Below are 23,990 nucleotides of genomic sequence, written 5' to 3' on the forward strand. Positions count from 1 at the left end.
GGCACCATATTGGCATCTTAAAAAGTAGCAAGAAATGAAATTAATATTTGTCAGACATGTATATATTTTCTGTTAGTAAACAGAAAGCTACACACCACACAATAAGCAATGGCCCATCTACTCGACTGCTGTATACACACATACAACCCCAGTGTGCTGGGCTTCAGTAAGTTACAATGCAACGATGTGGCAAAACAGTAAATGTATTTGTAAGTTGATGACATTCAATTCTATGTTTGGAACACTGGAGTGTTATAGCCACATGCGCATCTAATTACATATATCATATTTCACCTGTTATACAGGTGCCACCTGAACTTCATAATATGTGTGCCATCCAATTTGTTTTGTACAAGATATAATTGCACCCAATTTGGCTGATTAAGAGACAAGTGCTCCTCTGAGGCCATGAAGTTATGGAAGATAACTCAATTGACCATATTCACATGCGACCATTTTCATCTGACGTCAGGCTCGGGGTGGGAAGCTCAAATGTTGTATTACTGTGTTCCAGGTTCCAAGCCCTATAAACATCTTAGTTCTTGTCATCATATCACTTCATGATTGAGCAGCTACTGGAAAGACAATGGAAAGTGAAAATCTGGAGGGATATCAGGCCATATTATTTCAAACTAAAACAACATTTTCAATAGATAGATAGATAAGCTTTATTTTCAGACTCAAGTTCCATACAAAAAATAAAAGCAAGACACACAGTACAAAAGGACTAAAAAAAACATAATAATCTAATGACTCATTAGACTATTATTACTCATTACACTTATACCAGTGCCCCGAAAACTGAGACGTGCAGCGCGTGTCAATATACATAATGTTCACCATTGCCACAACATTTTGACTCCCAGAATCATTTAACCGGCAGATGTACCTGTGCATTACATTTCTCAGAGCTGCTTGCAGTGTGTTCACTCCAGCGCTCACAAGCAGCTCACTCGCACTAGTCCATCTGGGCCTTTTTAAAAGTATCCTCAAAGCGTCATTGTATGCCACTTGCAGTCTCTGAAGGCTGGCTTTTTCATAATTCAACTACAGATGTGCAGTGTACATAGGTGAACAGTACGCTTTGAACAGAGTCAACTTCACACCAACAGTGCACCAACCAAATTTACGTGCCAATACATTTGCTCGCACATACAACATACGACACTGACGAAAAATGTCCTCATCATCTGTCAGTTGGTCTGTGATCACATGACCAAGATATTTCACTTCACTGCAGATATTTAGAACCTTACCTGAGAGTTTAAAGTCAGGAAAAGTCATATGTCTATCTTCCATGGTTCTGCAAATCATTATCACACTTTTTGACTTGTTGTACTTTATATCATGTTGTTCCCTATACACAGAACACACATTAAGGAGCTGCTGTATACCGGCTGAGCTTGGACTAAAGATCACACAATCATCAGTGTACATAAGATGGTTCATCACTGTACTGCCGACCATACAGCCAGTTTTACATGAGCTTAGATTATTTGATAAATCATTCATGTAGAAATTAAATAAAATAGGAGATAAGATGCTCCCTTGTCTTACTCCATTACTGATATGAAAAGGAGCAGACAAGCAGTTATCCCATTTAACATGCATGGTCTGTTGGGCAATACCAATAGGACAGGATTCTGACTATATACTTAGGGACACCTGCTGAACCCAATTTTTAAAATAATTTCTCATGATTCACCCTATCAAATGCCTTAGAAGCGTCTAAAAAACAAATAAAAACAGATGAGTTTTTTCTCTTATAGTTGCTCAGCAGTTCCTTAAGCACATATACACACATATCTGTACCGTGTCTTGGTTTAAACCCAAATTGATTATCTGTAGAGATAATTAGTTCATTAATCCTCTCCAGGAGAATTTGTTCAACAACTTTGGACAATATATTAGCTAGAGCGATGGGCCTATAGTTTTCTGAGGAACCCACTTTTCCTGCTTTATCCTTAACCAAAGGAACCAGCTGACCTGTCGTCATAGAGTCTGGAAGAAAGCCATGGACTATGAGGGCATTGAAGCATAAGGCAGGAAGTGTACATAACCTTGATCTAGCAAATTTAAGATGTTCAGCGGAGATATAATCCATACCTGTCTTTTTGTTAACTGATAAGTTTTTAATCGCTTGAGAAACCTCATGAGTTGTGATCATATCTATATTTTCAACATTTGCTACTTGATGGCCATTAGTCTGAACACAGTTAAACAATTTACTATAATGCCTTCGCCAGAGCTCAGCAATAGCACTAGCACCAGAGACTCCATCTACTGTATATGGTAAAGAGGGTTTGCAGTTATTAATGCGTTTCACCTCTTTCCAGAAATCTTTATTAGTATTATTTAAAAGTTTCTTGGCCATAGAGTCAGCCCTCAAAGATTGCTCGTTTTTACTAATGAAACGTATTGCATATTTTTATTTTGTGTTTGTACTCTTCTTATATTCAAAAATGGGCCCCTGTCTTGGTTTACCAGCCATTGCCCAGGATTTAGTAGCTTCACGAGCCTCAGCACAGAATTCAGCCACATAAGTATTCCAACCAGGCCGAACTTTTCCTCTCTTTATGCGCTTAAGGTGAGGCTTACTAGCTTCAAGTAAAGCTGAGACAATATCAGTATACATTGCAGAGATATCTGTCTTATGTTTGGTGTTTGTACAATTACTGTTTTTACATATGAGTGCCTCTCTAGAGAGACATTTGCTCAATAACTGATCAGTACATTTACAGTAGGAAGCAATGTCTTCACATGAAAGAGAGGACCAGTCCAATTTACCAAGATTAGAAGTATTTGCACATTTTACAGTTGCAGGTATGTACTCAGATCTGATGACCATCTTTACAGGACTGTGATCAGAGGTGGATACATTGTATAAGATTTCCATGTGTGCCAAAGAAGCGTGAGCATCAGCTGTAGAGACAATGGCCTAACCAGGACGTGGTGTGCCAGGCCTCACTTATATGTGTGTAGCTTTCGGCTGGCAAAAGCTCTCTGCTAGACAGTACCAAGTTATTATCTGTACAGAGATGATTTAGGTGGTTAGCAAAAATTGACCTCTTGTCTGAAATATCTGCATTCATATCCCCAACAATAAAGATATTTGTGAAACACTCATTTTGTAAATAGGAACTAATAAAAGCAAGCTTATTTACATAGTCTTCTTCATTATGTTGACATTCATATGGAGTGTAAATATTTAAAATTATAAATTCCTTATCACGCTGAGTGAAGTGTATAGCAATGCACCAGTCCACGCCAAGCCTAATATCATTAATCGCTGAGTCCAGTTTCTTATTCAATTATGCAATACCACATTAGATTCCGTTAGACATCAGCTAACGTTAGGATTTGACCACTTCCAAGCTAAAATGACTGTGTGTGTATTGTGCAGTATTACATTAATTGACACATTTTAAAGCATTAACACACATCTTGGACACATTAATTTAAGCCTGGAAGTGAAACACACTGGATGTAATCAAATGTAATGTTAGCTTGGATTTGAATCATAAGTATTTGAACACTCACTTTAAACCCCGGGGTATCAAATATTTAACTTTGGAATACAGCTTTAACATTATCCCAGCATTTCAGCTTACCACCCTGAGCAAGAAAATGGCTGCTGTGTGAATATGGTCTGTAAAAAATCATAGAGTAGTTCCAATTATGAGAAGCAAACATTTCTGTACACATACAGGTGTATGTCTTTTAATAGAGGGATGGATATCCGATCGATTTCAGGTCAGTGTGGAGCTGATGAGGCGCTCTCACTACTGTGATACTGTGTTTCAGGTTAGGTTGTAGCTTGAGCTGTTGTAAGAGGCTTAAACAAAGAGAAATAATAACTGACAAAGAGGCCATCCAGCATCCGGCTCCGTGCCAGACAGCATATGGACATATGTGTAACATGATTGTCCGTAGTCATTTCCAACAGGATCACCCTGCTCCTCCGCAGCTGCTGTGATAACTCGAGAGTTACAAGTTTTGAATCTACACACAGAGGAGACAAAGCATGAGATCCCCAGATTTACAAAGCATGAGGCTTACAGTCACCATGCCAATACCTCCCAAAAAGAAAAAAGAATGTGAGCATGAATGCATAGCATTTTCACAGCAGCTCTCAGTATACGTCATGCGGCAGCTTTGAGAATACCCACAGAACCAAAGGCATCACTGGTATGGTCTTGTAAATGCACTGCATTGAGAATACAGTGAATTTGGTTTTGAATTTGAAGGACTGGAGATACTAATCATCATAGTTTATCCTGCAAGGACTGCATTGTAAACAAATCTACCCTTGGACCACACTCCGAAATCAAACCTCAGTCACATGAGTTGCAAATTGCAAGATGGTGAATAAAATTCTCTGGCTGTAATAATGATAATGATGGCAGTTAAGTGGAGATGCTTGTAATCTGTCTGTAACACATGTGGGCCATGAATTATTAATGTTTCCCAACCAACTGAAGAGAGGCTGTGAGTGGAAAAAAGCCCCCCACCACCTCCTGAAAAAAATCTGGAAACACCCAAGATCCTGATTTCACCTCTTCTTCTGGTGACGTATCATACAACTAAAACACTTTTGGCGTAATGGAATAGTTAAGATAAACGTTTTTTTAAAAAAAGGTCATGGACGAAAATGTGTCAAGATACCAAGTTTGGAAGGGAGATAGAAATAGAAGACGAGGGAAGCCAGAGGGGCTGCAGATGAATTCCTGCGCTTGCCTGGCCTACACTACAAGTGGTCTGGGGCCGGAGTTTTTGTGGGGTTCTTGTGGTTTTTCAGCCAATAAATCCTCTGCACATATTTAATCCAGTCAGATGTGCTGCAGGAGAGGAGCACTGAAGGATGTACGGCCATTACTCAGCAGCCCACATCAGAGAAAGGAGCCCGATATCTCTACACCCCTCCCCCCTCCACCACCACCTCACCAGTTATAGACATATTCGTCATCAGACAGAGAGCCAGACGCAGGGATCATAAAGGAGGTGTGAAAATTGAGTGTGAAAGTTTATTGAAAAGGTCTGAATCTCTGAAGGTTTGGTAATGCCGATGCTCTCATGCTGTTATTTTTCCCATATGATGCCAAGTGTGAGAGATCGGACCTTTCAAAATATATGTTAGAGGAGATATTTGATCGTGCATCCCCAGTTATTTATAACATTGTTTGAGATTTTGTGGGTTTTGGTATAATTAAGCAGAGAATAACAGTTTTCCATCCTCACATAGGTATTATTCAGTGAGCCGTCACTACACACTACTTGTGTCTGTCTATAAATGCAAACTTTCAGTATCAGTTTACACAGCATTTCTTTTATTTCACTCATAATTTGATAATTTGACACTGATCTCTGCCATTTATCCTGGTTCTGACTTTATTTGCATTGCAGTGCACACTTCCGTTAAGTTGATGGCAACAAGATCCAAAATATCCAAACAAAACTATGTAATATGCAAAGCAGATGTTCTGAATTTAAGCTATCTGTGCTTATGCGAATGCTGATATTCTGAAGCCTTTATCTTACAGACACAATGGAATAAACTGGGACAAAGTTGTAGCTGTGTATTTAGAGGATGTCAACAGATGTTTGTTCATTTCACAACATTTTCAATCTATGACATCTCATTTTTTCCTCTATTGCGTTTTCAATTTGACTCATCGAGACACTGGCAGCGTTGATTTTAAGAAACAACAATTAAATCAGCACTGCCACTGTTAGTACACGTGTACTGTATTGTCTTTCTGCTTGGTATTCTTTCTGTGGTACAACCTGCTCATTACAGTCAGTCTGGTAAACTACCCGAAAATCGCATGATGCTCCTGCTTTTGTTCTTTGCCCTTCAAATTCCCCTCGGCAGTTATGTGACTGGTACTTAGCACATCACCACATGGTTGCAGATTCATTGGACACTCTGTGCCCACTAAAAAACTACAGAAAAGACCAAGAGAAATCAATTTAAAATGTCAACAACACCACAGTGAACACACATCAGAGGGCCATCTGAGACAGCGTAGGATTATGCCTCGAGATGTTTTTTTTCAGCAAGCAACCTTCCAGTTTATGGGACACTTGCGCCATCTTCTGTTCATTTTTTGTCATTGCTAGGATTTTCTTTATTCTTTTAAATCTCAGTCTGACCTTCTTCTTTATAACTCAAGTTTACACTCTGTTTAGATCATTAGCAGCTGTGTTCAGATCTTACATCCTTTTTTATGGAGAAATAACTGAGGGAACCATTTCAGGGTTTTTTAGAAATAAGTGGTTCATGATGTGTGAATCCACTTACAATCAGGGCTGAAGGCAGACATCAACTGAGGTCATGTCCTGTCTTATTCGGAAAAATGTAGGTGTTCGGGGAATATGGTGGGGGTATCAAGGGATAATTCACATATTTTTAGACTGAATACATTTAAATTAACTAGGCTATAATGAACAAATACGAAGAAAAAAAATCCAAATCATATTAATGGCAATGTAGAAAAGGCTTTGAATCAGTATTTAAGATTCAAAGTTAATTTTATTATCATTCTACAACACAGGGTTGTATAACAAAACAAGAAATAATATGGGTCAGACAATATAAACTGTCATTATTGTATGTAGTGCTACAGATGAAAGCTGTTTCATCCGCATACTTCACACCAGAGTTCTCTCCACGGCTGAGAGTGCAGTCGTGGGTGTACAGCTAGGGTGGAAGTAACTCATTACATCTACTCAAATTATTATTATTATTATTTTTTTTTCAAATCTGTAATTTAACTCATACCTACGTATGTATTACACATTGTAATCAACTTAGTTACTGTTTAAATTATAATTGATGTATTACACAATGTAATCAACTACATTACTGGTAAAATCATAATTCAGTACAATTTGAATTCATCTCTTAACCTTCCTTCATCTATCATTTTGTCACCAATAAGGCTGTCTGATCACAAACGAGACAATGAATCCCTTACATATAGACAAAAAAACGCAAAGCTCTGCAGCAGGTGCAGGTTCTGACAGGTGACCATGACCACTAAGTAGAAAAGAGCAGGAGCTAGGAGTAATTCAGACTGAGGATTTGGAGAAACAGAGAAACCCCTTTCATAGAATGCCTGCTACCGAGAATCATTTAAAATATCAATGTTAAATAATAAGTATTACCCTGAGTTTAAGAAGAATACTTTGTAATTTTACTTAAAAATGCTATTTGATGTGATGCTCTGGGTCAAAAACTGACGCTTCGGGATGTTGGACGGTCAGCCGCCAGTTTTTGACAAGAGACTCAAAAATCAACTTTTCTTACAAATGCCACCCGTAAGTACTTTTTATTGCCGGTAGTGTTAACTTGCAATTGAGTAATACTTCAGTAATGTAACTTTACTTGTACTTGAGTATAGCTTGTAGGTATTCTTTCGACCACTGGTGTACAGTGTGAAATCAAGAGGGGCTGAGCACACAGCCCTGAGGGGCTCCAGCGTAGACCTTCATATTGGGAATTTTTAAAAATTCTTTTTTGAGGAAAATATAACTGCCCAGCTAACAGACTACATAAAATCTTAAATTAATTAATAAATTCAATCAATATATGTTGCAGCTGTTGTTGGGGAGAAGAGGCTTAATTAAAACCCCAGTATTTCTAAAATTGTTATTCAACAAAAACTCAGTCCCACGTTTGGCAACAAAATTAAGAAGAATAATTAATTAACACAATGATTAGGAGAATCATCAGATCCAAGAGTAGGATGATGACACCTTTGACCATTTAGGACATATTTTACTGTCAGGCATTCTTGAGGTTAGCAGAGGGGTCCTAGTAGCCGCTGCCGTTACCGTTAGCTCAGCAGCAGCTGGTGAGAACCTGAGCATCCTTCTAGAAGAATACCACTGGAAGTAGAAGATACGGACTGCTCCCATACGCCAAAATCTCTTTGAAGACAAAGAGTATAAAGGTACGGGCTTCGTGTCATCACTAACGAATGATTGTTTACTCTGTTATCTGTTCAGTAAATCGTCTTCAGTCATGTTTTACTCGAGACGACTCAACAAAACGAGTTGTCGCAGCGTCCCGAGCTTCTCTTTGTTATTCCGTTATAAACATCTTGAAACCACATATCGTTTTCTGAACACAGAATAAATGTTCTTGGTTGATTTAGTTTACCTGACATTCGGTTAACGTAGGGCATTAGCAACATGACGTTAACGAGCACGCTAGCTTCTCAGCTAACAATGGGGGGAAAAGGGAGATTAGGACCAGCGCTCTCCGCTCGGTAAACTGGTGTTTTGTTGCTAGCTATCGTTTGTCTTGCACCAGTGAAGAGCTAGCTGGTGAATGAAGCCCCCCAAAAGATGAGTTTACAACCTCAGATGACAGTACGTAACTTACACGCTAGCTGTTACATTAGCTAGTCGCGTATTGTTAGCATCCGTCAATAAGGTTAGCCGATGTCTCCAAGGGAGCTAAGGTTTTTAACTTTGAATACAAGGCCGACATTTTAACTTGTGTTAACGCAAACTTCCTCTGGCAAATTCCCGATTCCACGCTACTTCACGGATGTTATATGTATGTAACCCCAACTAAGCATGTTATTACAGAGCGGCTAACATTTCCTCATGCCGCAAGGGGGGAACGGTTAGCCATAATCGGTTTTTATGCCGTCTTTAATTCGTCGCTCAAATCAAAGACATTTGCTCGAACACGTCACTATCACTTCCCATGGCTCGGGGTTGTCGGTTTGAATCCAGCACCGTGGGAAACACCAGTGTTGCTGAAAGTGCTTAACAACATCCTCGCTAACCTCAATATCGGATCTACTTCTATGAATCATCAGTTCATCGTCAGGTGGCGGTCGTCCCAGTTAGAGTAAATATTGTTAGTAATGTTTACATAAAACAGAAAAGGAAAGGGTTAATATTGTAGATAAAGGAAATCGAGCTATGAGCAGCTTTTTTACGATTAAAGAAGAGGTTACTAGTGTTTCATTAGCCTCAGATACATGTACAGGCACATCTATACAGACGTCCAAAGCTCCATTAGAAATGCGCTTTTGTAAAAAATCAGATGATCTCAGTGTCACCTTGCATGGGCGCCACGAACAGCTTATAAAGCAATGATAATTTTAACACTCTAATTTAAATAACCCATGTCTATATATGTATCTGCCACGTGTATCAGTAATAAATACCCAAATTGGAGTTTAAGCAAACCTATTCAAAATCCCTCCACCTGCCTCTACAGCGAAAGTAGTTACAGAAAGATGATCTGAGATATTTCATATGATGTATTTTGGATAACTATAGATTTCTCCCTTTTCACTCTGGTTGTTTGAAAGTATCAACTGTCAACACACTGCAGTGTATAACTTTAATTAGAATAGAGCAGTCCACGCAAAAGATGTGTTTTCTGATTATACAGTCTCTACCTCACCTGAGATTTGTTGTTACATTTGCCTTTGCTTTTTCCTTTTAGTAGTGAACAAAAATGTTGATATATTTCCAACAGTTTCATTTTTTAAATGTTCTCCTTTCAGATGCCTTCAGCGATGGTTGGAAACAGTGCTGTCCAGTCTGCCACTCCAGAGCTGGGAAATGGAAATCATTGTGAGACAATGAAGCAGGTTCTTGCTGTGGTCGATAAGAAGGTTCGCAACATGGAAAAGAAAAAGGTATCTGTATTTCATAAAAAATGACGGTGTGTCATCTCCGTCTTCTTTTGCTTAAGCGGGAGGTTAAAGTTGATAGTTTTCCTGTAGCAAAAGATATGACATGATTATCCCTTTTAAAGATGTTGGAGAACAGAGGTGAAGGCATCTAACCACATTTTGAATGTTAGAGAAAATTGTGAGAGTAGGTACTGTATGCCAATAGGTTATTAAGTTTTTCCTTCAGGTATATGCTGAATGCACCTCAGTGAACAGATATGAGCCTGTCCCTGGTTTCTGTGCTAGCAAAATGTAGTCAGAAATTCTGCCTTTTCACCAAAATATCTTATATTTAGTTTTCACGACTCAAGAGAGAGTCTTCTCAAATTTGATCCACATAGTATACAGCAGCAATTCTCTGTCTGTCTAGGTTCCATTTTGTACTCATCACCATAACTTTTGTCTGGAAAACAATGGATTCCTTTTTAAGTAGATTCTCCTTCACATATAAAAGCACATTGACAACTAAGTCTCGCTCAGCCCCGAATGTCTGCAAGATCAGTTTCTCTTAATCAAGGAAGTAATTTGTTTTTAGCCTGTTGTTTTATATCTTATCTAAAACTTTGATTTCTCAATATTCTTACAGTCCAAACTGGATGACTATCAGGCAAAGAAGGATAAGGGAGAAAGACTGAATCAAGATCAACTGGTAAGCCAAGAAAGCGGAAATCAATATGTCAGTTATTTTATTGGTGTCTGCTGTGAATTTAATGCACTACAATCTAACACACCTACATGAAAATACATGAGAAATGAAACAGAAATATTATCATTTATTTACTATCATCAGTCCTATCAGTTTTATGTCACATGTTGGATCTGTTACTCTGTGATGTTCTATTTGAGGGAAATCATTTCTAAAATGATATACAAATCAAAATGTATTTCCAACTGTAGGAAGCCTTGGCAAAGTACCAAGAGATCTCCAACAATCTTGAGTTTGCAAGAGAATTGCAGAAGAGCTTCATGGCATTGGGCCAAGACGTGAGTCCTGAGTTACTGTTGTTGTCATAGCCTGCTGAATGTGATGTTATAATTCATTTGTAAAGTTTTATAAATATGATATGAATCTTTACCAACATTTAGTTGCCAAACATCAGGAAACCCTTTATTCCTACTTAGTCCTAAGTGTTTTTAAAAGCAAATTCTTTATCAAGAGCTTACAAATATCCTGGTTATCACTAACTGTTGTAACTGATGTAATACAAGACTTGTAGCTGCACATCCTAACAACCCCACATGACAAGAATTCACAGAATACTTACTGCCTCAGAAAAGCTTATAATATCAGATGATGGGGTTGTGATTTGTTCTCAAAACCCCTGTGCACAAAACATGTCTGACTGCGGTGTTCAGGTTCAAAAGGCGGTGAAGAAGTCTGCAAGAAGGGAACAGCTGCAGCGAGAAGAGGGGGAACAACGGCGGTTGAAGACGGTTTTGGAGCTTCAGTTTTTATTGGACCAGATGGGAGAGGACAGCATCAGGCAGGAGCTTAAACGGCCCGATGCTACTGGTTCGCCTTTGCTCACTGACGCTGACCTCACATCCCTGGATGAGTTTTACAAACTGGTGGGACCTGATAGGAACTATGATGTCAGGTATGAGACTGCCTGTGCTTCTATTATTTAAGTGTGCATACGTCTTTACCTGTTCAGTGTGTAATGATAGTGAAACAGAATCAGAATCGATATTCCTTTATTGTCCTACAAACGGGAAAATTTGTGTGCCACAGCAGCCAAGTTACAGAATATTACAAAAAACAAAACAATAACAGTAGTAAAAAATAAACTATATAATTAAAAAGGTAAGAAATAGAATAAACTCGTATGTACATATAGAACAGACGACCAACAGGACAGCAGCCGATTATATTTCTACCCTGTTGTGTAACATACAGGTTGACTGATCAATATGAGGAGGCCTCAGTACACTTGTGGGAACTGCTTGAGGGCAGAGACAAGGCCGTTGCAGGGACCACATGTAAGTATTTACAATTCTTGATCTCCCACCTCAGAAACACAACTAATCAATTGATCCTTGTACAGTATATGCATGTCATTAAGCCATGCCTTTCCTCTCTAACTTGCCACCTTGTCTTTGTTTCAGACAAGTCACTGAAGGAGACTCTGGATAAAGTGCTGCTGAGTGGTTACTTTGACAGAGCACAAACTCATCAGAATGGGACGTGCGAGGAGGAAGAGGAAAAAGAGGATCAGACAGTGGTGGCTGAGACTAAGGCTGTGAAGCAGCCATCGGAACCTGGTAACTAACAGCACATTGGCAGTACACGTGTGAGATATTTCTTAGATCCTTTTTCAAAACCTCCCCTCACACCTGCTTCTTTTCTCCAGAAGTAACGGCTTCTGAAAAATACACTGAACCAGTTAAAGTGGAAACCACAGAGGTGAGATTTCTTTGAGTGTTGCTTATATGATGCATAACAACCTTACATAAATCTCAACTTGGCAGTAATTAAGAGCTGTTTTTTTTCTGTTGTATCTAATTCTCTTACATTTTCTTGTTTTATAGTTTGTAAACAGACAGTTCATTCCAGAAACAACGTACAGCAGTACAGACAAAGACCAAGTGGAGGATTGGACAGTGGAGGCTCAGGTGTGCTGCGCTAAAGCTTTACTACAGTACTTTGTGCCTTAATACATATTCCTCAACAACCTTGTATTTTTTGCACTCTAATGTGATTGTCACATGTGTGTGTGTTTTTTGAATAGATGGTGAATTCCCTCGAGCACCAGCCCCCTGCCCAGCTGGCTACAGAACCAACTGTTACTGTGGACCACGGCCCTCCAAATCCGCCCAGTGACCCAGTGGTCAGAAAGCAGGTAGTGCAAGACTTAATGGCCCAGATGCAAGGGACGTACAACTTCATGCAGGTAAAAAGGTCCAGCAGATACTGTAGTGTCCAGCTTAGTGCTGTTACTACTTACAAATGTGTTATTCACACTGTTAGATAATCAGTTGATTCATTTAGTGAAAACTATCTCCTTTCACATAGAGGTCAGGTTCAGAAAGGACTCTGCTGAACGAAGTGTGGACCCACTTGTTGTAAAATAATGCTTGATGCAACTATACATTTACTTTTGTTTGGCTCTCCTAGGACTCCATGTTGGAGTTTGACGGCCATGCTCTGGACCCAGCCATTGTGTCAGCCCAGCCGATGAAGCCCAGGCAGACTGTTGACCTACAGCAGATGGGATGTCCTCCAAGTGAGTGACAGTTCATTTATCATGACTCTGAACTGATTCTCCCACAGATTCTTCTGAGTAGGATCTGGTTACTGTTTTCTGATATATCAGCCTAAAAGCATACCTGTATTTGTTTTTTCACTTAAGTTGCGTCTAAAGTCAAAACTTTTCTCTTTGTTTTAAATTTTCTTCCAAGCAGCCCTCTCAGAGGCCAGACTTCTCCCAACAAGTGCAGTGTCTGGACCACAGGAATCCTCACAAGTAAGTAGAGTGGCAACCAAGTGGTTGGAAAGACTTGTTTGCTTTGATTTGGCTGAAAGAGAGAGTGTGTCCTTTGAATAACAAGAGTAGTGCGGCTTATTTCTTATATTTCTAGAAGCTTTGCTGGTGGAGTAAATGTGATGCTGTCTGACATGTCGTGATATTTCATACTGTGTATTAAAGGGAGATTTTGATTTCATTTGGATATGATAATAAGGTAAGAGCAAGTTTTAAGGTGTAAAATCAGACATGCTGTCTTTCCCACAAACTCTCTGTAGTCCTAGGTTCCTTGCCATGTTATTTCCCTCCTTCCTCCCTCCCTAGGGCTCGATGTCTCTGTCGTCTGAGCAGTCCCCCGCCCCATGCTCCCTGTCCTCTGCCTTCCCACCTGTCTCCAAACCCCCCCACTCTGGAGGCATCAATGTCAACGCAGCACCCTTCCAGTCAGTTCAAGCGGTACGCCTTCTATCTGGGTCCAGTCAAACAATGTGAACGTGACCCTGTTTGGAAACTGTGAGGATGTTGTATAGAAATCGGGATATTTTTTTGATTTGGACACACAGAAAACTTTTTTTTCCCTCCACAGGTATTTAATATGAATGCACCTGTACCTCCAGTCACTGATGGTCAAGCAGATCCTTTGAAGCAGCCCAGCCAGTTCCCTGGTGGCTATGGACCGGGCTTTAGCAGCCAGTCAGAAAGTACTGTAGACCAACCTGAGATCCCACAGGAGACATTACAGTCAGGTGAGGGTACAGCTTTGGCTGATTGCATTATAATACATTGGAAAAGCTGTTGTTGACATTGCTTGGCATCATCTCTACATTGTCCGGACAGCGTATGACTTGCAGTCATTCACAAAAGCAGCTAAGACCTGATCAGCTTACTAATTGTCAATGTATTTGGTGACATAAAATGCTGTATTTATTTTTCCTTCACGTTACCATCAATATTGAATTGATTTGTACATGATTTGTATCAAAATGTCTCTGGGTGTATTCCTAAAATTGATAGTATCCGATCAATAGCCCCTTTCTGCAAGCTGCATTTATGAGACTAAAATGTCTGACTTATAGTGAAATAAATAAAAATGAAATTAGAAAAACCAAAGGGGCTGGCTTTATGATAAACTCTAAAAAGGGCACTTGAAGTAAGAGACACAATTAAGAATATATAATAAAAAATAAATGAAGCACTATACTTACAAAATCTTCTGTCTTGTTTTCTTTCGTCCAGTTGTCAGCGGCTTCCAGCCTCAAGACCCCGTCATGCCCTCAGCAGGCGGCCATGAAGAGCCTTCTCCAGCTGCAGGGTTTGGACAGCCGGGACAGTCCTTCTACAACAGCAGGGCTGTGCCCAGGGGTGGACCCAGGACCGGCCGTGGCATGATGAATGGATACCGGGGCTCCTCCAATGGATTTAGAGGTATGAGCATCAGGCAGTATTTTACTGCGATCCGACAGTCATGTTGCCTCATGATACTTTGTAATGACACAATACATGTAGCACACTGTTAATTCAAATGCTTCTCGTCATCAGGGGGATATGAAGGCTATCGCCCCCCCTTCTCAAATGCTCCAAGCAGTGGTTACGGTCAAACCCAATTTAACACATCCCGGGATTATTCCAATAACACCTACCAGCGGGTAAGATTAACTTTCATTATTAATGTAAATACATTTTATTTACCCAAAAAGCTCAAATATCTTATTATCTGTTCATTGTTTTTCCTTTTGTAAGAATTAAAGGGTAGTTATTGTAAATCTTTGTTGTGTCTTCAAGGAGGGATATCAGCAGAACTACAAGCGGGGAGCTGCCCAAGGACCTCGAGGTTTGTCTCGAGGAAATGCTCAAGCAATGCGATCCTAAAAGGTCCTCAAGACCGTCAAGTTGCGCCACGTTTAACATTCAGGTTCTTTGAATGTGTTTGCCCCAGCTCACTTTTATAACAATGTTTCCTTTCTCATTGGTAATCTTATTTTTTTAACTCCTGGCCTACTTATCAGATTCAGCCTGCTTTGGTCTGTCTAGATCCTCTTAATGTTTTAACACAAAAATGCTGAACTTCACCACATGTAGGATTATCAGCAAGTCTGTGTGATATAAAACATCGAATAGATATTCCTGTAAACTTGAAAGATTTCATTAATTTATTTTTTGTACAAAATAAATGCAAAAAATACCCTGCCACTGTCGATCTGATTCCATGAGAAGGATTTTCTTCTGCCCTGTGCTGTCAGCCACTTTTTCCTCTTGATCTTTTAATTTTTCATAAATCCATTGAATGTTTTTTTTTTTGTTCGTCTTCGTTTTATTTTTTACCCCTCTGTCATCTCCTGCGCCACCACCTCTTTGTACGCTGATGTTATTGGTTGAGACTGTTTCAATAAAGTTGTGTTCTATTACCCTCTGTGTAGAGATACTACCTTCCTGCTTTAGTGTTTGAGTTTCTAGGTTCTGATATTTCAATTGTGTATGATTTAATATGCCAGGTTTGTGGCAGTGGTTTAGAGAGACGGGTACTGTATGTCACTGACTGCTTCAAACCAATGACAGACAGGACTGCCAGTAGTCTGTCTTCTGCCAATGTATGCATGGATTGTCTGTACTTATGTTTTACATTGTAAGAGTTTGAGTCAATCATCAAGTGATGAAATCTGTTACACAAACTGAAAGGTCATGACTGTTTTATTGTCTTGAACTGAGTTGTACAGTATTGTCAAATGACTGTATCAGCAAGTCAGCAGAAAACACTGTAAAGTTTGTGCAAATTATGATGCAGCTTTGTCTCAAAAGAACACTTGGCACACAGAAATCAAATGACACTGCAAAAACACAACAATATGTATTCCATGTCTAAAAGTATGTAGAAGATAAAACCATAATAAGGCAGACCTGTTATTTCACAGAATGCGATTGAAGCCTTCCGTACAAAGTGCCAAAAATCAACAGTGGTTTGCCATGACCACAATCTGCCAGCTAGAAGGAACCACCATGTGACATGAAAAAAGCAACTTGGATGGCACAGCGACGACACCAAACTGGTTATCTGGGGGGGAAGATATGCCATGCAAAGATGTTTCTTTAAATTAGGACCAAGTAAAACACATCAAATGATGTGAACTGAAAGCAAATCCATGATATAATTTTGTTACAATAAAAAGACACTGGCAATATCAGATGCAGCTCTTGACTCTGAGGTTCGCCCCTTTAGATTAACGTAACTAATTTAACAAATCCAGCTATTGCTTAAAACACTTCGAAAAGCGTATAGTAAGACAGCAGAGTAGAAGTCTACACCTTAACTGATAAAATTAGCTTTAACGTCTTCAAAACTTTTATTTAACAAATTCAAAATCCTGATCAATTATGATCAACTCATAAATAAACAAGTCACACACACATTTTGTGCACGAACAACAGACCAAAATCGAACTTCCCATCATACCACAACATGAGCATCTGAAGGGCTGTGATGAACTTGGGTCAAATATTTGTTGAATGGGGGGAAACTTTATTTATTCCCTTTATGTTTCTCTGTATTTGAAGAACCGAGCACCTTAATTTATTCCAACATCAAAGTCAGATGAGAGCAGCCGCAGTATGGCCCAATATGGCCATTTTCTGTAGAACTGAACCCGGTGTCTTATGTGACTATATGCGTGAAAAGACTTTTCATTGGAGGTAAACAGCCGACTTACAGTTATTACAGCAACCAGAATCAACACTAAGAAAGTAGAAAAAGTTTTGGTTGATTCCTTGACTCTGAACCACGTGGCTTCATGAGTGCGTTCCTGGTTAAAAGATCCTAATCTGTGGTAATGGTTTCAGCTGAAGATGATTGAAATAATAATGTTTACAACAAAAGACTGACTGAACCCTCGTGGATTACAGTAAAATTATACTGTACCTATCTGCATCAAGAAGTCCTTACTTATTTTAAGAGAAATGGTTTAGGACATTAAATGCTTATTACTGGTTATAATGACTTGAGTGCCTCTTTGATAGAAGATTAAAAAAAATTCTCTTGTACTCAATTTCTAAAATACTTGACAGTCCAGTGAAATAAATTTCACAACAAGTCACACATGTAAACTAATCCTTAAAAAAAAAAAAAAAAAAAAAGATGTATGGGGTAATTTAATTCATCAGGTATGAAAATCAAAATCAATTAAATTAAAACACCTCAATAGCTGCACTGCACATATCCAACAGGCTCATGTTGATGTCATCTTAGAGGTTCTGTATTCAAACAGCAAACAGCAGGACATAACAGCTCACCAAGATTATATTTTTTGTATAATCTTAACCAAACATTCTTAATAGTTTCTAATGTAATCAAACAACTCCTTTAAATGCTTGTATGAACATTTTAAAAGATGTACGTCCTTGGTCGGTTTACTATTGTAATTCCGGAATGTAATCTGAGGATTACAGTTATTATCGAACACTAGCGTCATTCAACAGGGATTCCTTTTGTGCTGCTCTCCATCTCAAGTATCCTCCAAACCCCCACGTCATGCTGGTTAAAGAGACCTAATACTCAGGAGGGACGGCTCCTCTGCACGTTGGAGGGGAGGAGGTGCTGCGAAAGTCTGGTGGTGGAGGTTCAAGTTCTGACAGTTTTGTTTATGGCATGTTATGCTCGCCTTGTGCAGCTTCATGGTGGCCTGGTGGCAGATCCTGGTGTGCCTGGGGGAGACCGTGCTGGTCTAGGACTTGATTTTGCTGTTCATGGTGTCCTTGAGGTGTGTCCTGAGGAATATGCTGTGCAGGTTGATGCTCTTGTGCTTGGGCCTCTGGTTCAAATTGCAGCTGGTTGTCGTGTATCTCTGGTATATCATTTCCGTCAACTGTAACAAAGAGGCAGTTTTGTGTTCTTAGAAGTCAGTCTATAAGATGAAATTACTATCAAAAGACAAACAAATGGTGCAATTCACACTTACCATGAACCTCTGGAGGGGGTTCTACCTTCTGTGATTTCAGCCGCTCCATATGCTCAACTGCCTGTGACAATGAGTAGATTTTCTTTTGATTGACAGAACTTCTATTTTCTTATAAACCTACAGCATCAGAGTAATCCTACTGTAGCAAACCATGTCCCCAACTAAAATATAACAGTGTACCCTTCATTACCTGTTGCAGCTCAATCTTCTGTGCATTAAGCTGCTCCTGTTGTCTCTCCAGCTCATCCCTCTGTTTCTGGAGGTCAACAGCCTTCAGGTTGAGGTCCTGTTCCTGCTGAGCAAGATGCTCTTCAAACTCTCTCATCTCTTCGTCTGTGTACGCCTGGTTCTGCTCCAGAGTCTGAGGGACACACAAAGTGGATGCGAAACGTTCTAGTACACTACTTCCTTTAACAAAATGGTGTTAGGATTACACTACTCTTGAATAACCTCAACATACTAAAAATATGTGATGTCTTACCTCCCAGCTATCTGGCTCCAAGAATTCTTTTTTCTTTGTAGCAACCAGGAATTCATCTAAAGAGACCAGCCTGTCTTTGTTAGAATCCACCTGTGAGTGATACAGGAGCAGCGAGCTTTAAGCCAAGAAATCTATTACGAATGTAATTTCATAAGAATAGGTTCCTGTATGTAACTGTACCTCATTCATGACATGCTCCCTCATACGTAGCCTCTCTTCCTCCATCTCCACCATATCATCTTCTTCATTTGTGGGGTCATAAATCTTTTCCAGCTAAAATCACAGAAACAAACAGTCAGTGCAAATACCATAAACTGAAACATGATGGATTTTTTTCAGATGGCTTGGCTTACCTCTTTGGTGAAGAGTGCCTCCAGTTCCTGTTCATCAAAAAAGCCATCTCCATTGGTATCTGCATTATTAAGAAGGAGTTAACAAATACACCATTATCTGTTACATGACTGAGGACTGAATAAATGGACAGCTGTTGGATGTTAAATGTCTTACCATGCAGGTTAAAAAAAGTCTTGGGGTCAAAATCTTCAGGGTCTAAGCCATCTGCTTCCTCCCACACCTCCTTCAGTTGATTCTGGCTACCCTGCAACATGGATGCAAAATCACTTAATCACTGAAATTATAGCTTTACAAATAAACCTAAAACCAAACTAAACTTCTAAAAATCTCAACTAAAAATTGCCAGAGGAAACTGGACAGAGACATTTGCTTCATTGGCTGAAACAAACCACATCACGTCATGTGTGTGTTTAAATCAGACTAACCGGATGGTTGACTTTAGGGTGGTCAGCGTGCTTCTTCCTCATCTCCTCATAGTGCTCCTCTTCTTTCTTTCTATCGTCATCGTCCAGTGTTTTCAGGTGTTCCCGTCTGTCGTGCTCTTTCATCATTTCATATCTCTTGAACTCATCATGTCTCTCTTTGTCGTAGTTCTCCAGATCTTTAGTGGCCTTGATGCAGGAGAAAACAAATTAAATCCACCTCCACTAAATCCACCCAGTCGATAGTTAGTTTAGTGCAATAGTCACGAATGTAACTCCATTTTATCATGTTGCATTCACCTGAACACTAAACTAACTTTACTGACTACATTCAGTATACTGTACTGTTTAATTAGGCTCCATTCATTTTCAGTTTCTTTAGGGGAACAAAAGCAACTGGTAAAGATGTCAAATGTACTTGAGGTAAGCAATCTATCATAGTGAACATCATGTCTGAAATAATTAAAGTCATTTATCATTGTGCACGCTGATAAGAAAACATTTGCAGGTTCTTTAGCATGTAGTATGTGCACATGAAAGACTTCAACATCTAGAATATCCAGGGTTAGGGTAAGCAAAACTGACCCTTATTTTACATTGTAAAACTAACCCTGTGACTCCTCAGTTGTAATGGATTGCATTTGACTCAATTAGTGGAGCTAATAAAGTGGCAACTGAGCGCATATAAAGAAAAAAGTAAGTATGGTATGCTTTGGAAAACATGCTTTGATAGTGTTAAGTACATGTATTGCATGTTGAAATCATCCACAAGAAATGGAACTGTCTTTAAACATCAGTTAAGATACAGCAGCAGGCCTAAACTTTTCCACTTTTGAGCTGAAGAAGGTAAAGCAGACTCCTCTAATGAAAGTTATTTTCTCCACGTCTACAATTAGCCTTCCTTCACTTCACAGATTTAAAGCTGTCTACAATCCACAAAACTCATGGTTGTTCTATAGCAATGTCCAGTTTGAACTTTTCTATACTTCAGCACTTCATTGTCCACAACTATCTGTTAAGTGTGTTCCTAAAATCTGCCAAAGGAATGTTGCACAGTTAATTATTACAAAAGGTCAAAGGTAGTTTAAATCATTGGAATAGTGTACCTGTGTCTTGAATTTAACATTTTTATGGCATAATTTAGCAGTGAGACTTACAGATCTGATGAGCCGATCCAGGTCATCCACCTCAAATGTGTGTGGGTTCATGTGGTTCAAGTACTCAAACTGTTTCAACAAAGCCTGGTGGTCCACTGCGATGTCTATTCAGGGAGTAATTGATAAAAAGATGAAACCATACACTGATACAAAGCAGCATTTTTTATATAAACAATTTCCCTTTAATGTGCCATTTTAGCTGTAGTTGAACTCAATCAAAATTAAATATAAATTCTGTTGCAAACATACCATTTCCACCTTCAAGGTCTTGCTTGGCCTTAATGAGAGTCCGTAGTCGGTTCACCTCCTGCCTCTTCAACTCATCCAGTTTAGTTCTGACATGATGGCTAACAAAGTCCAGCTCTTTGGCCAGTTTACCTTGCTGTATTTATTTATGAATGATGGAAAAGTAAGTGTTATTCAACAGTTATGGTCGTAGTAGTAAATGTGATGAATACATCAATGTATTAAACATTTCACTAAATGTTGATTTTTAGCATTCTGTAAACCTGAAATAAATGATGCAGTGGACCAAACACAAAAAAAGATGAAGAAAAACTATAGGTAGATTGTTTTTTATTAACCCAAAATATCCATGGTTTCCCCAGAAGATTAATCAAATTCTTGGACAAGTGAACGCCCTTAATTTATCATTCAGTGTACTGATTTACAAACAGTTTACCCAGTGCTGGTAGAAAACTGCTGATTAAACTAAACAAAAGAGAAGCGGTGGGATACCTTGATGTCTTCCATGTCTGTGTTGTGGAGCTTTTCTCTGAAATGCTGATCTTTCTCTAGAAAATCAATGACTTCCCTGAGGTAGCGGTCATAGTGGAGTCCAGTGTCCTATAAAATGTAACAAATTAAACATCACTTAAAAACTCCTCTCACTAAACTATATACCACAGATGACAAACAAGTAATCCCGCAATGATCATGACTTTTGTGTCACTTTATATAAAAACACATTGTTATAAGCACTTCTGTGAGAGGTCTGATTTACTGAAGACTGATTGACAGAATATTTTGTTTTACATGGAATACGTGTCTGCTAACAAATATAACATACCCTCCAGATGTTTGATGTAGAGATGACATGTTTTTACCATTAATGTTTACAAACTGTGTTCTGCCTCCAATAAAACTTTGCATTTAAATGTTTTCTCACCCCAAACCAAAATCTAGATGATATCTGGTTTAGCTCTGTCAGGTTAATATGTCAATATTTAACATGGACAAACTTTTCCCCCTGCAGCAGACCTCTGAGATTCCAGTCATGAACTCAGAAAGCCACAACACCTGGAACTGTTGTACTGGTGATTACAAAGATTTGCGGGATCATAAAATTTTGAGTGTACTGGTTGAAGCAATTCAATTTTAGCACAATGAGACATCGGGCCATCTCTCATTTAAATCCAACAAAGTGCTGTTACCAAACTCTCTTATTTACAGCCCATGAAGCAGCTGATAGCAGCGACATAACTGCGTAGCATCATGGCTGGCCTAACAAGTCATTTATGATTAGCAATTTCTGAATACTGTCTAATGATCTACACTATAAAAAGAAAAAATCAAAACAGAAATAGCAATCAAAAGTTAACACAAATCATTGAATCTGTGTACTCTGTCTGACCTCAAGCTGCCCCCCAGTAGTGCTGAAGTACTCAAAGAATAAAAAACGCCAGAAATAAATAATATATTTGAGAAGCTGTAATGAGCAAAAATTTGAGTTGTGGTCATGCCTACCATGACTGTGTACCTACCATGACTGTTACACAAGAGAACAGGAAATAAAGTGTGCTTTGTGATCAGGTTTCAACCACACACAGAGATGTGTATACATCTTGTATCATCTTACCACACTTGCTGGAGGCTCTTCAGGTGTCTTCTCTGGCTCTTTCACTTTTGTCTTATCAATACTGATGGGGACTCCCTCTAAACACAGCATCTGGACCAGCACCAGTGCCAAGCCGGTGACAAGGGCCCGACTCCAGCACATCTGGAAATGAGATACATAAACGTTTACATTAGCTGCAGTTTCATTTACATTAAACAGTATGTGAAGAAAACTAGTCAGCGTGTCTCTGAGAATACAAGGGTCGTTGTGTGGTCAGCTTCCCCATTTGCTCACACTGAAAGCAGCTCTTCTAGCCTACATGGGTTGTCATTTATTGGCTAGCTAATGATCTCAAGTGGAAGCTGTTGGTGTTAGCATTAGCATTAGCACTGCCACTGACAGATTTGGCTAATGAGAATCAAGCACCAGAGCTACTCATGTCTGCTGTCAGTCTGAGCACCGCCGATAACGCTATATGTCCACGACATTCAACGTAGTGTTAAGCGGTTCCTTAAGCAGTAAACATATACACGTGTCTCTTGTATACTCACTTTATTATGAATCCCGGACCTCATAAGCTCTGCTTTACTCCCGTCGCTTCCTCACAGCTGGGAATTGTGTCGGCAGCTAGCTTGCTAGTCAGCACGGTAGGTTGTGAGCGGGGGTTGAGTTAACCGCAATGGTCAGGTCAGCTTTCTATCCAACCGACTAGCAAGTTGCGTTGCATCGAATCGTACGTGGCGACATGACGACGAGCAGGTGGGCGGTTCCCACATAATTCTGATCGAATCAATTACAGTAATTTGAAAGAGTGAAGGTCAGGATACTCGTGATACAGAGAAGATAAAGCTATACATTCTGGATAATAAATTAGTGTTTCTGTGGAAAGTCTTTTCCTCACTATCATTGTCTTTTTCCCCCTTTTCATTCCAAATGATTTTCTTCACATTTCTTTTGATCAATTAGCGATTTATGTATCGATTCTCAGGAGAAACCTATGAAGCATTATCTGCACATCTGTCTTGTTTCATATTTAATTTGCGGAAGAAAATAAAGGATGCTATTGAACTGATTTACAGGTACCACACATCCAATATGACTTTGCTGTACAAGTGGTGGTAAAAGGTCCGTGTATCTTTTGGTCATTCGATTTTCCTTTCAGAAACGGGTATTGAAAAACAAAAAACTAGTGGTTATTTGATTTTCGTTCTAAATAAAAAAAATAAAATTGAAATACAAGGCGTTTTAAGGCGAAATTATAAAAATGATTTGATATTCATTTTCTATTTCATATAACAAAAAATAAAATCACTAGAAAATAGAAATGGAGATCATATTCTGAGACCAGATGTTGTCATTTACAGGACGGTGCTGTGTAGAAGAAACAGTAGGCTAGTAGGCTACGGCGGGGTAATCTACCGTGGCAGTATGGAACTGCGGTCAAGCCCGATCTCCGTGGTCAAATCAGCCGCACTTAAATTTCGAGTGTACAAGTATTCTCAGCATTATGGTAAATGCGGAGAAACAGCGTATTTACTTTCGGTTTTCAAAATAAAGGTATTAAGAACAGTAAGCTATAATTCGAACCTACATTTTGAATAAAATATGTTACATTAAAGCGTTTC

The 23,990-nt window shown here is 39.2% G+C and overlaps 2 protein-coding genes across 3 annotated transcripts; one reads left to right on the plus strand and one right to left on the minus strand.

Moving 5' to 3' along the window:
* The first annotated feature begins 7,810 nt into the window (after positions 1 to 7,810).
* On the plus strand, positions 7,811 to 15,574 carry caprin1a (cell cycle associated protein 1a). 2 transcript variants are annotated; one of them, XM_030414275.1, is made up of 17 exons: positions 7,811 to 7,955; positions 9,534 to 9,668; positions 10,291 to 10,353; positions 10,602 to 10,688; positions 11,061 to 11,302; positions 11,602 to 11,684; positions 11,811 to 11,966; positions 12,056 to 12,108; positions 12,234 to 12,317; positions 12,434 to 12,595; positions 12,820 to 12,928; positions 13,104 to 13,168; positions 13,493 to 13,624; positions 13,755 to 13,914; positions 14,405 to 14,593; positions 14,708 to 14,814; positions 14,951 to 15,574. In XM_030414275.1, the coding sequence occupies exons 2-17, from the start codon at positions 9,534 to 9,536 to the stop codon at positions 15,035 to 15,037; spliced, it is 1,914 nt and encodes a 637-aa protein (XP_030270135.1). In that variant the 5' UTR covers positions 7,811 to 7,955; the 3' UTR covers positions 15,038 to 15,574. The 2 variants fall into 2 exon arrangements, with proteins under 2 accessions (XP_030270135.1, XP_030270136.1); XM_030414276.1 differs by having other exon boundaries at positions 13,107 to 13,168.
* Positions 15,575 to 15,838: 264 nt separating this feature from the next.
* nucb2a (nucleobindin 2a) lies at positions 15,839 to 23,077 on the minus strand. The gene is made up of 13 exons (XM_030414277.1): positions 22,917 to 23,077; positions 22,387 to 22,527; positions 21,267 to 21,374; positions 20,778 to 20,910; positions 20,529 to 20,632; positions 19,375 to 19,560; positions 19,103 to 19,193; positions 18,949 to 19,007; positions 18,776 to 18,868; positions 18,596 to 18,685; positions 18,305 to 18,475; positions 18,115 to 18,175; positions 15,839 to 18,021 (listed from the first exon to the last, which is right to left on the minus strand). Exons 1-13 carry the CDS (start codon positions 22,938 to 22,940, stop codon positions 17,798 to 17,800), a joined length of 1,485 nt encoding a protein of 494 aa, XP_030270137.1. The 5' UTR covers positions 22,941 to 23,077; the 3' UTR covers positions 15,839 to 17,797.
* Positions 23,078 to 23,990: the final 913 nt, after the last annotated feature.

The sequence above is a fragment of the Sparus aurata genome, chromosome 4, assembly GCF_900880675.1.
Source record: "Sparus aurata chromosome 4, fSpaAur1.1, whole genome shotgun sequence".
Classification (NCBI taxonomy): Eukaryota; Metazoa; Chordata; class Actinopteri; order Spariformes; family Sparidae; genus Sparus; species Sparus aurata.

Bases quoted from the DNA above. Each gene is read 5' to 3' on its own strand.
- caprin1a (XM_030414275.1), top strand. From the start codon at position 9,534: ATGCCTTCAGCGATGGTTGGAAACAGTGCTGTCCAGTCTGCCACTCCA. The intron at 11,303-11,601 runs GTATGAGACTGC...TGTAACATACAG, and splicing joins GATAGGAACTATGATGTCAG to GTTGACTGATCAATATGAGG. The intron at 12,318-12,433 runs GTGTGCTGCGCT...TTTTTTGAATAG, and splicing joins ATTGGACAGTGGAGGCTCAG to ATGGTGAATTCCCTCGAGCA.
- nucb2a (XM_030414277.1), bottom strand. From the start codon at position 22,940: ATGAGGTCCGGGATTCATAATAAA. The intron at 21,375-22,386 runs GTAAGATGATAC...TACATTTTATAG, and splicing joins AAGAGCCTCCAGCAAGTGTG to GACACTGGACTCCACTATGA. The intron at 18,686-18,775 runs GTACAGTTACAT...TATCACTCACAG, and splicing joins GGGAGCATGTCATGAATGAG to GTGGATTCTAACAAAGACAG.